Source organism: Aquarana catesbeiana, linkage group LG10 (assembly GCF_042186555.1).
Source record: "Aquarana catesbeiana isolate 2022-GZ linkage group LG10, ASM4218655v1, whole genome shotgun sequence".
Classification (NCBI taxonomy): domain Eukaryota; kingdom Metazoa; phylum Chordata; class Amphibia; order Anura; family Ranidae; genus Aquarana; species Aquarana catesbeiana.
Window position 1 is genome coordinate 117008568 of NC_133333.1, and position 12678 is coordinate 117021245.

The window sequence follows — 12678 nt, forward strand, 5'->3', positions numbered from 1 at the left end:
GAGGATGATGATGAGGATATTATACTGAGGATGATGATGAGGACATTATACTGAGGATGATGATGAGGACATAATACTGAGGATGATGATGAGGAATCTAGTTTGAGGAAGAGAACATAATATGGAAGATGATGATGAGAACATTTTACTGAGGATGATAAGGATAAATTTTGAGGACAAAATATTGAGGATGATGATGACATAGTAATGAGGATGAGGAAAAAACAATGAAGATGAAGAGGAAATAGTAGTTGTGATGATGATGAGAATGATAATGAAGACTGAGGATGAGGACATAGTACTGTGGATAATGATGATGATGAGGTCCGCCAGTGCTGGGCAGGTCCCGGTAGAAACGAATGGAAATCAGTGATGATGAGGAGGAGGAGGAGGAGTGGGAGGGTTGTTTGAGGACGTCAATCCTGAACACATGTTCGCAGATCAGGATACAGACAGGTGGAGCGGAGCTCCGTGTTGGGTGATCGGGTCTTGTATGGTCCGGCCTTCCCAATGGAGGGTGATCAGCCCCCTGTGCCCGGCTCTCCGGCCCCCGATGATGGGGTGACTCCGGTGTTCGTCACTCAGTTGCTGATCTTCGCGGTGTCGGTGGTGACAGTGGTGGCCTGGTTGGTACAGATGGCTCGGAGGTCTCGCCTCTCTCCAGCCGCCGGTGGCCGGAGCCTCCTGTCCGCTGTGTACGGCTTCCCTTCCATAGGTGAGATGTGGAGCACAGCCTGGGCTCAGGCCCTGAACCTGGAGACCCGGAGGAGCCAGGCAAGTCATCTTCCCCACCCCCCGACCACTGACACTGTGTGCTGGGATCTGACACCTCGTCTACATGGTGATACATATGGGGGATTTACTAAGACTGAGCACACAATCTGCAGCATTGTACGTGGCAGCCAATCAGCTTCTAGCTATAATTTTCAAAGCTTAAAGCTGAACTCTAGGTATAGGATTTTATTGCATGATTATATTGCTCCCTTTGCAGCACTGAACCCGCCCATCAATACAAAAAACCCGCCCTTCACAACACTGAATACGCCCCACAAGTGCGAGGCACAATCAGAGAATAAATGATGTCCCTCTGCATTCGTCAGCTATTGTGTCCAATGCACTGCGCATGCGCCCTCAACAGCTGATTGGGAAATCAGCTGTTGTGCCACTCCGTACTGCGCATGCACAGCCCGGAGCGGGCATTTTTTGATAGAGGACACTATTCAACAGAAGACCAGCAATTTTTATTTATTTATTTTTTTACATTTAGCTGCCAGCGAGGAAGCCCGCTGACAGCTGATGACTCATCGGTTGCTAAGGACGTGGCGGCCAGCTTCCTGACCTGCTCCATAGCAACCAGCTTTATACAGTGAATGTAAAAAAACCTCCCAAAAAACACACAAAAACAAATTAAGGTAAAAATGCAGAAAGCACTGAAGAAATGCTCAAAAGCAACATGCATAGCTGTGAATCAAGCCTAAGGCCAGGTTCACATTTGTGCTGGTCAGGAACACTTGCAAAATCACAAGTGCTCCAGATCCGCAGGCAAAATGCACTGCTCTTTACCAGATACACAGGCGTGCTATTAATTCTTATTGGCACCCCCAGACCAGGGCCATCTTTAATATTGATTGGACCCTGGGCAAACATTTTCTTTTCTTTTCCCCATGCAATTTCATTCTCCACCCAACATCCCAAAAAAAAAGCCTCATGTTAAAAGGGTCCCTGATGCTCTAAGACATACAATAAATAGGAGCTGGACCAAAATCAGTTTATGACAGCAGATCAGGCAGCGATTGCGAATAGGTCACAGCCTATCATTACCACTCACTGACTGGTTGCTAGAGGTTACAGCACATCATTACAGCTCACTGATTGGTTGCTAGAGGTTACAGCACATCAACTCCTCCCTGCCTGCACACCATGGACTGGAGAGGTGAGGGGACCCACCAATAGACAGAAAACTCCAGGAACTTGTTATTATCAATGAGCAGAGCACCTACATGGGTAAGAAGGTTAACTGAGTGCACATAGGAACAGAGCCCAGTGTGAGCCGCATCTCCGAGGATGGGCTCAAGGTAGCGCAGCCCTGGCCAGGCACACCAGCATTCCGGAGCCCTGTCCTCTGCTCCGCCAACACTGGCTGTGGCCACCCTGCTATCTGAGCCTGACCATCGCTCTTATTGGCCTTTAGACTGCCAGGGTAGAGGCTGCGTGTGTTATGTGTCTGTACATTGTGTAGTGTGTGCGCTGGAAAGTAAAAGCTGAGAAAACTATTTGCGGGCCCCACAACATTGACTGGGCCTGGGGCAACTTCCCCTTTTGCCCCCCATTAAAGACAGCCCTGCCCCGCACATTGACAAAATGCCACATTTCTTGCATGGATGAAACTGCATGGTATGGCAGCACCGGGCGATTCTGTGCGATCTTAAAAAAAGGGTATTGGACTTCTCTACGTATCTCACAGATGTGAACAGAGCCTTACAGGGGAACAGACAACAATAAAAACCTGACAGGTGTTCTCATCCCTCTCCACTCTATCCCAAAAAAGATGGTGATAAAACTTTGATTCTTTCTGGATTATATATAGACTGGTAATGACAATTAAGCTGGCCATAGATGGATTGAATCTCGGCCGGTTCAGCAGGGACCAACCGAGATTCGATCCATCTACGGGCAGGTTGGTTGTTCTGAATTCGACCCATCAATCGACTTCAGTACAACCAGCCTGTCAGATATTTTTCATGCTATCGCTGCTAGTGGCTGTAGCAGTGATCATTGTGTTCTGCCAACAGGGAAGGATCTGGCTGGCAGAACACAATAGCACTGCGGGAGGGATTGGAAGCAAAGAAAAATGCTTGATTCCCCTATCAACACAATCAGTGAGGATGGAGGCCTAGGCATTGACACCTTTTTCCGACCCACACATCCCTTTTCTGAGGCACAGGCATGTGGGCAAGGAGACACAAAGGGGTAGTGGTGGAGGGAGGAGGAGCAGATCGAGCCTTCTCTCCTCTCCTATCCATGTGGGGAGGTGGGGGAACTGTGCTGGCTCTGGGCAGTGTGGAGGAGAGTGTCAGACAACTGCAGCTATCCCTCCCAGATGGTTGGCATCCCTGGTGATTAGGGTGTGCCCAGGCACAACTGGTCCTATACACTTTGCGGTTGTGGTACTCAGTTACTTGAGGAGCCACAGTTCGGTCTGAATAATGTGTCCGGCATGGGTGTTGCACGCACATGCACGTGTGTGTATGTATGTATATATTTACACACACTTTTATGAAAAAATGTAAGTAGGGCAGTGGACGGTGTCAGTAGTTTTTTATTTTTATGATTTTATTTGTTTTTTAAATTTATTTTTTACAATATTTTTAATAATTTTTTTAGGAGCCCCATTGGGGGGTTTTGGTGAAATATCAGGGGTCTAAACACTTTTGAGACAGAGAAAGGGACTGAGGTCAGAGATTCCCCAATCCCTCTTTCTGCAGCCTCAGCTGCACTGGATAGTGAATGAATGGGAAGTGCTCTGTGCAGAGCGGCTTTCTGTTCATTCACGGACTGAAGCGTAGTAAACAGTTTACTATGCTTCATCTATGAATCACAGGAGCGATCAGTGTTGATCACTCACTGTGTTCATTCTGGAAAGAGAGGGGCCAGTAAATTTATCAGCCCCTTACCCCGCTCTTAATCCTGAAACATTCCCGGTGGGAGAGGAGAGGAGGGAAGGCAGGGGCGCCAGGGTCGGCAACAGGGGGGAGTCTGTGTTGCACAGGGTGATGCGCATGCCTATGGTGTCCAGGCTTCAGGTGGTCTGATTCAAAACCCGGACTGTCCAGCAGTTTTAATTTCGCCCACGAAAATATTTTCGTAGACTAAAATACGACTAAAACTGAAACAATTCAGTTGACTAAAATATGACTAAAACTAAAATAGCATTTTAGTCAAAAGACAATGACTAAAACTAAATCAAAATTAGAATTGAAAATGAACACTGCACTACCACATAAACATACATAAGGGGCATCTATTAAGCTGCTGAAAGAAAAAAAAAATTACAAAAAGGCTTTTCATTTTTTTTCTTAATATTTAATGTTGGTAATATATTCAGGTAATATGTGCAATGGCATTACAGCCAATGGAGTTTACAGGTGTTTTTTTTTTTTTTTTATATTTTTGAAGTTGCACTTTTGTTTGTAAAAAAAGCAATATTTTTGTTGGCTTATGAAACTTGATTTTATTTACAAAGACAAAAGGTGAGGGCCTATTAGTTCATGGCGCTCAAACCATAGGGAACACCAGCCCAATGTATGGTACAAAGAAACGGAGCAATACCTGAGGGGTGGGCCTTTTAAGCAGTTGTTCCCATAGGTATATAATAGTATATCCCAGAAATACGTATACATTTTTTTTTTTTTTTTTTTTTTAAGGTATAAAAAGATTTTTATTGATACATACAAAATAACATGTCAAAGCGGTAAGGGTATCTATAAGCTCACATATATAAAAACACAAATACGTGTATCAAGCATAGTGTAACGCTTGTCATATGGAAACTGCCAACATGTTTCGTGGCACAGTCCGCTTCTTCAGGGCTTTATTGTCCGTGTCTGACTTAAGGTATCAAACGTCAAACGTGTATTTAATCTGCTAAGGGGAGACCATTAGTGACACTGCACCCTGCTGGTATATCGAGTATATACAATAGAGCTTATGACTTCTGGCTGTATGTGATTACTGTCTCCCAACTAGGTTACACTACCTTCCTTATACAGATACTATACCTGATGTTGGACCTTTTGCCTGTACCGTGCAGTGTCACTAATGGTCTCCTTTAGCTCACATAAACCCGCACAGATGTCTCTGAAATCGCCCCCCGAAGTTGGACTGAAATGCTGGTTTGAAGTCGTGCGAGTTTAGCCTTAGTGCTCTTGATTGAGACATTTACACACTATAGAGGCATATGCTTTGTTACCATTTCATATCTGAGGTTTACAACCACTTTAATGCAACACATGTTAAAATAGAGTTCTGCCGGCGGAAAAAAAATTAAAAGTCAGCAGCTACAAATAATGTTTTTTTTTTTTTGTTTTTTTTTTTTAAATAAAGAATTTATTTAAGAAAGAAGAACATGCGGAAATACAGAGACCACAATGGCATATATCAAAATAAAGTAATTGTTGCCAAGAACATAGTCAATACATCACAATGTAAGAAAAAATGGTCATCTATCAGAAGGGAATCACATTGAACTTCAAGGGGACAGGAGTCCTCTGCATCCCACATGGCCATTTTCCACGGCGATCACCGTTTTAAGGAATAAGAATAAAGCCAGGTACCGACCGGCTCTAAAGTCGCAGCACTCTTATACTGACATTGTAAGAAAAACAGGAAAAAGAGAGGAAAAGAGGAAAAAAAAAAATCAAAAATGGGGGGGGGGGGGGGGGTATAGTACCACCATCCAGTCATACCATCTCTGTCCGGGGAGCTTTCAAAGTCGTCCCACTTCAGGGGAGCTAAGCCGCCAGCTTTCTGTACTCCTCAGAGTAGATGAACACCTGCCAGTAAAACCATTTTTTGGACAATTTCTCACTTAGGCCTTTTTAGGCCTTTTTCCTTGGTCACCAAGTCCTCCATTGCTTGAATGTCCGCAACTTTCTTCAGCCAGACAGCCGCGAACAGTGGCTGTGTCTGCTTCCAGCACAGGGGGATGCAACCTTTTGCTGCAGTGAGCAGGAGCGGCAATATGGATCTCCTCTAGATCTTACTAGGAATCCTGTGGTGATGCAAAAAGAAGAACTCGGGGGTCGCCGGTATCTCCCAATCTGTGAACTTCAGAACTATACGGTGTACCTCTGTCCAGAAGGGCTGTAGGATGGGGCAAGACCAGAAGACATGCAGGAGCGTTCCAACCTCCTCCCCACATCTCTAACAAAGGGAACATCTTGTGGATTCTTTCCGGTGTGTAGTACCATCGGGACAGTACTTTAAATCCCGCCTCCTGGTGTCTGGCACAGATAGAAATCTTGTGGGGAAAAAGAGGATAAGCTGATCGACTTGTTTCTCTGTAAGTTGTAATTCCAGCTCGCTCTCCCACCTGGCAATACAAGGAGGCCTAAAGTCCGGTGGTGGGGATACCAGTAGTTATGTCAGGGAAATCGCATGCCTCAATGAGACTGCTCCAGGCTTAGCAATTCAAAGGTCAGTTGCCTCCCGAAAGCTGCCAGGTAGGACAATGAACCAATATAGTGGGACAACTGTACTTTTTGCCAAAAAGAGAGCCCCGCCAGGGTGGGGTCGTCCAGGATCTGTTGCCTGTTCCTCCATTAGTGAGGAAGTGTCGGGCCTGTGACCTGTCGACCAGTTTCAACTCCAGGAATCTAGGATCGTTGAGTCCTGGACTGAAAGCCGGATTGCCAACAACAAGAGTGAGTGACACCAGGGCAGTGACTCCAGCTGGAGCCCCTTTAGGGATTGTTCTACTTGCACCCATTGTTTCAGATCGCCATGGCGACACAAATCCAACATACGGGTTAGGTGACATGCCATGTGGTAAAGATTGGCATCCGGCAAGGCTATGCCGCCCCTCAATTTTGGAAGTCGCAGGACTGTTTGCGCCAACCATGGGGGTTTTTCGGGGCCCAGACAAAATTGACAAGCGTTCGGTTCACCGCTCTTAGGAAGGAGGTAGGAACCCGTATGGGGAGTTCCTGAAAGTGGTGCAAAAGTCTAGGCATTCACCATGCCACAGGCCATGCTGCCACTCCTGAAGATCCTTCCTTATGGCTGTCAAAAGAGGGGGGAAGTTGAGGGGAAAAAATCTCCTCCGCCTTACTGGGCAAGAGGATACCCAGGTACTTAATGTGGAATGTAGCCCATTTAAAGGGAAAATCTACCCGGAGCAGCGTGGCTAGGGAGGATAGCAAGGCGATGCTAGGGGATTGGTAAAAAAAAATAGTAGGTTGTCCGTGAACACTGCAATTTTCGGGGATAGGGTGGCATCCAAGCGCAGGCCTGAGATATTTGGGTTATCCCTGATGAATCGCAGAAATGGTTCAAGGGTCAGGATGAATATCAGAGGTGACAAGGTGCACCCTTGCCTCATGCCATTTGCTATCTGAAACGATAAGGAAAGGTGGCCACTGATCTTGACCTTAGCCGATGGACAGGAATAGATGGCTTGCACCCAATTCATTATTCGTTCCCTCTGGCCTATGTATCGAAGAGTCTCAAACAAGAAGGGCCAGCTCACCCTGTCGAACTCCTTCTTGGCGTCCGTCGAGATGAGCAGCAGTGGGGTCTTCCGTGACTGCGCTGCATGGATCAAATTAATTGCCTTAGTTGTATTGTTGCACGCCTCCCTTGCAGGGACAAACTCGACTTTGTCGGAGTGGATCAGTTGTGGAATCAGGTCCATCGGGCGCAGGGAAAGGATTTTTGTGAATGTTTGTTTTAAGATCCACGTTTAAAAAGGAGATCGGCCATTAGTTTTGGCAATGTAGTGGATCCTTACACTCCTTTGGAATCACTGCAATGTACGCTCGCAATGCGTCTCCCGGAAGGGCCTTCCCCTCCCCGTCACATTATAAGCAGAGAGAAAGTGTGGAATCAAGAGGTCCCCAAAGGTCTTGTAGAGAAGGGAGTAGCCATCCGGGCCCGGGCCTTGCCTAGTTGCATTTGTGCCATTGCCAAGACCACTTCATCTGCTGAGATGGGTTTCTCTAGATCGGTCAGTTCCACTTCTGAAAGATGGGGAAGACCTGACTTACGCAAGTAGTCCTGGATAGTCTTCTGTTGGGTGGATTTCTCCCCCTGAGACTTCAGGTGCGGGAGATTGTACAAAGAGGTATAATACTCCCGAAACAGGTCGTCAATATCCTCTGTAGCGTGGACTTTATTAAGGGTTTCATTAAGAAGTTCAGGGATAAACGTACAAGCTTTCTGGGCTCTCAGAGCCGGTGCCAGCAGCTTACCGCATTTTTGCTGTGCTCATAAAACGTTCGTCTACATTTAGCAATTTACATTTAGGCCTTGGCCCTGAACAGGGCTAAAGATCAGAGTTGGTTCTGCAGGGCTGTCAGATCCTTAAGATTCTGGGAAGCTATTGATTGTTTATGGACGGCTTCTAGGGATCTGATTCTTCCCAAAAGATCGACAATTTGTTGCGATCTCTCTTTCCTCTTACGGGACCCTATCTTGATCAAAGAACCCCTGATGTAGCCTTTATGCACCTCCCAAACCATTGTTGGGGCAACCTCTGGATCTATGTTTGTGGAAAAATATGGACTCAGTTCCCTTGACCCCTCCTCAGCGACCTCTGGCATCTGTATCAAGGAGTTAAGCTTCCATATCCACTGTTTTGAAGCGGGCTGCAGCAGATCATTGTCTACAAATACCGTGGCGTGATCTGAGAAGATGATAGAGCCAATCGAGGCTGAGGTAACCCTAGACAAGAGCTATTGAGGCATCATGAAAAGATCAATTCTGGTGTAGGAGTCATGTGGGTGCAAATAGAATGTGTAGTCTGTATGGCTTGGGTGAAGAATGTGCCACACGTCCACTAGGTGGAAAGCCTAGAAGTTCCTCTTTAGTCGTTTCAACGTCGCGTAAGAGATTTGAGAGTCATTCCTGGAGGAGTCCAGAGCCAGATCCATGACAAAGTTCATGTCACCGCCCCCTCAGAAAAGTCACCCAATTTGGTCAGAATTGGTTCCAAAAAAAGCAATCCGATTTGAGTTGGGGAGGTATACAGTAGGTTTGCCAGGGTAACTAAGGAACCCCCCAGCGTCCCCTTCACAAAGAGAGCTCTTCCCTCCGCATCGGCCCATTGATCCTTCGCCATCCACTGGGGAGTTCCACGGACCAGGATACTCACCCCCTTCGACTTGAAGTCAGAAGAGCACCTGTGGTATACCGTCGGGGAAAAACCAGTCACGGGGTCCTGGTAGTTTTATCTGCACGGAAATGCATCTCCTAAAGGAAACACACGTGGGCCTTCATATGTTTCAGATTGGCTAGCACCAGGGAGCGTTTCTCTGGGGTGTTTAACCCCTTCACATTGATAGAAACGAGACGGACATGCTCTGTTTTACCTGTGGACATGGCATTGACTGGTGGAGGTCAAATGGCACAAGAAAGACACGACAAAAAACGACCAAAAAAAAAAACGAAACTCCAACTGAAGGGGGGGGGAGGTAGAGAGGCAAAAGAGAAGCGAAAAGTAAAAGAAAGGGCAGAGAAGAGGTGTTGTAGAGACAGAGAAGAAGCAGAAAGAAAAAGTGGACAGAGGCAAATAATACGCCGTGGGCACTGCAGTAACCCCCAAAAAGAAGTCACTGAGCCGGTGTGTCCCGATGTGGGGTAGGTGGTTGTACACAACAGGGGTCGGAAGCTCCCTAACCCGACCCACACTATATAAAGAAGAGAGCCAAACGAGCAGTTAACAAAAAAAAAGCCTTACAAAAGTGTCCGAAAAGCCAGGCGATGCTGGCCCCGGTATCCACTGCAGGATATCCAGGTACCCGGCATGGCTTGTCCCCCAAACCAAATCCTGATTAGCATAAAATGGCAACAGAATATAATTTTACACGGCTCTTACACATAAGAATAACTAGCAAACTGTTGAAAATGGTTAAATAACAGAATGCAATGCACACAACAAAACTGTGATCTGGATAGAAGGCCCCTGTCTCATGGACCAAGCGAAGGGGGAGGTACTGTCTGATAAACAAGGCGATCAAGCCCGGTCTGCTTGGGGGGGTCGTGTGGAGGAGAGCAATAGCCAGATAAATGTATATGGCACCGTCCTATGGCTAGCTTACCTCTTCTCCCATTTATACCAAATGGCGTGTAAGGACCCAGGCTGTGAAGAATTTTCTAGTGTGTACATGGTTTATAAGGGAAGAGGTCCCATAGAATGTTATATGAAGGAAATAAGCATGCTTCCCAGGAGAGGGAGAGGAGGAAGGAAAGGGGGAGAGGGGGAGAGGAGGATGGGCCAGGAAGGTCCAGGAGACCTCGGCTGGGGAGGACCCAGACAGAAACAACACATTTAGTGCTGTAACCCTATCGCATAATAAATGGTGTCAATCCGGCAGCCGTCCCCCACATGCCAGCAAGAACTATACATGGAGTGCCTTGTGTCAAACCCCCCAAACAGGCACAGCCCCTATCAGATACAGCACAAACCCCACAGAGCTTCAAAACGCCCCCCCCCCCCCCCCCACGTGCCTGGGGGCTCAGGGATCCTGGCAGGCGCCCAAGTGACCCTGAGCACTACAGGAGTAAATGTCCAATACTGGAGATTCATGTGGCAAGTTCCAGACAGTCTCCATTACTGTGCTCTCAGGGATGTGCTGCTGATTCTCTCCTGAGAGTCCGGGAAGTGGAGGCACACCAAAAAATCTAGGGAGGGAGGGAATGATCTCGGGCAGTCACTGTGGGAGCGGGGCTGGGGCTGATAACAAAATGAGTTAAGGGGGTGACAGGAGCCCCTGGACATTTGCCAGGTCAGGCCGTGTACAGCCCATAGGCGTTAACACTCATGGTTGCCGCTCCCTGGAATCGCATTTCAGGCTCATGAGCCCCCACCGGTGTCTGGTCTCCTCTCCTTCGTCTGGTAGAACGGCGGGGCAGACCCGGTCTAGGGGCCAAGGTGCAGAACGGGAATCTCTGGTAGGCAGCGGTTGCAGCCAGTCAGGAAGGGGGATTGGTTCCATGCCCAGGAAAACAAAGGGGTCAGGGAGGTCTGCATGGCGTTGTAGGGTAAAAGAGGAGCTATCCTTGCAGACATTCAGTTGTAGTGGAAACCCCCAATGGTACGGCAAAGCTGCAGCTACTCGAGCAAGGGCTTCAGCATAGCCCGCCTTTGCAGAGTAGCCCTTGACACATCAGGGAAAATGGAGATTTGGGCACCGTCAAATTCAATCTGGCCCCTGGACCATGCCGCCCAAAGAATTGGGTCTTTCTGGGAGTAAGGATGGAGATGGCAGATCACGTCCCAGGGGCGGTCAAGGTCCAGTGGTTTAGGCCCAAGTGCCCGGTGCACCCGATCAGACTCCATGGTGGCGGGAGGGTCTGTGTCCAAGACCTGGTGGAGGATCGCCAGAATCGTGGCCTGCAGTTTTTCAGGGCCAGTCGCCTCAGGTAACCCCCGGATCCGTAGATTATTGCGGCAGCTCCGGTTCTCCAAATCCTCCGTCTGTAGCTGTATTTCTGCTATTCGCTCTTGAAAAGCTGTGTGTCCTTTTCTCCAGTTGGGTGACTCGGAGCTCCAGTGCGCTCACCTCCGATTCTTCCTTGCTCAATTGATTGTCCAGCTCATGGAAATCCACCCGCTTGACCAGAGCCTCCATGTCGGCCTTCGTTGGTAGTGCACGTAGCAGGGCCCTGATATCCGCATCGGCCTGTAATGACCTTGCAGAGGCTTCCGAGCTGCTCAGACTGCTGGGCGAGGAATCCAAGAGTGAAGGTAGCCCCTCCAACGAGTTTGGTACAGGACGCTGTGAGGCGGCCATGGATGTGGAAGGTAATTCCTCAGGTCTTCTCCCGCCACGTGTCTCTACAGGGGAGGCCGTCTTCTCCCGCCGTGTGAGCTGGAAGCTGGAAATACCGACTGATCGAGGCTGCTGGACCAGCTTTGGTTGAACCTCTAGTCTTCCTGTGTCTCCGGTAGGTCATTGCAAGCCAAAGGGAGTATTAAGAGAGCATTTCAGCCGCTTTAGGCAGATCGGGAGTCGGGAGCTCTAGCAATGAGCTTCTTCATTCCGCCATGTCCAAGCCACGCCCCCGCTGCTGACTTTTTGCCTGTCCAGGGACCCCACAATGTCGGCAGGGTCAACTTCTGGGTGCTGCCGCTGCCATTCCTGGTAGAGAAACCAGGCAGTGAAGACTTTCAGCTTCACTCCTGGTTCCTTACTGCCCATGAGCGAGTTGCGGTGCACATTCTGATTGGTCCCTGTTGTCTTCTGGGACCTTATGCTGTCTATTGGGACTGTTTGGACTGCACAGGGACCAAGTTGTATTGCAGGCCAACAGTTCAAAGTTTGGCGCACAGTGTGAATATACCATGCTACATGGGGTGACCCTGGTGATTCAGTTTTTATTGCTTTAATCCATCCTGCAAAAGTGACACCTTTTTGCATCGGTCCTTGATGTGGTGCTTTCCTTACAGGGTTAGGACACAGTGCCCTCTGTGGGTGGTTTCTTGTTTGGGCTCTTCATGCACCCCCACCTGGTATACTTGTTTGGTTCATGGCAGCAACTTTGTTCTATGGTTTTTAATCAGGATGCAATACCAATGATTTTTCATGCAAACTACATGACACAAAATGCTTTGTTTAGAACCGCTTCCCCTGAAGAAGAGGATCAATATTGTAAACTTGAAACCTGTTGGGTACTCTGTTTTTCCCTTACCCAACAGTAGTGGTTTCTTGTATGTCATGCGTTTTTGCACTTATAGTTGTATCTGCATCCATTGTGATTTTTTTTTTCCTACTTGCTTTTTAACTTTAATAAAATGTAATACATTTTTCAACATGTTTGAGGAGTCCCTGCCCCCCAAAGTCCCAATAGAGGAAACCCTTTTGTAGCATGTGTCCCCCAGAAGACAGCGGGGGGGGAGGAGGATTTGCCGGACATTGCGTAGATCGGCGCACAATGTGCGGCAATTTTCCTAGAAGGTGG

General features: G+C 47.9%; 1 protein-coding gene across 4 annotated transcripts in view; it reads left to right on the top strand.

Moving 5' to 3' along the window:
- Window positions 1-392: 392 nt before the first annotated feature.
- C2CD2L (C2CD2 like) overlaps window positions 393-12678 on the top strand; it is a 68274-nt gene continuing 55988 nt past the window's right edge. For 3 of the 4 annotated variants that reach the window (XM_073602523.1, XM_073602524.1, XM_073602525.1), the window contains exon 1: window positions 393-774. In XM_073602523.1, coding sequence (XP_073458624.1) covers window positions 511-774 — 264 coding nt within the window. In that variant the 5' untranslated portion in view covers window positions 393-510. The remainder of the gene's footprint in view (window positions 775-12678) is intronic. The other variant, XM_073602526.1, reaches the window with a different exon arrangement.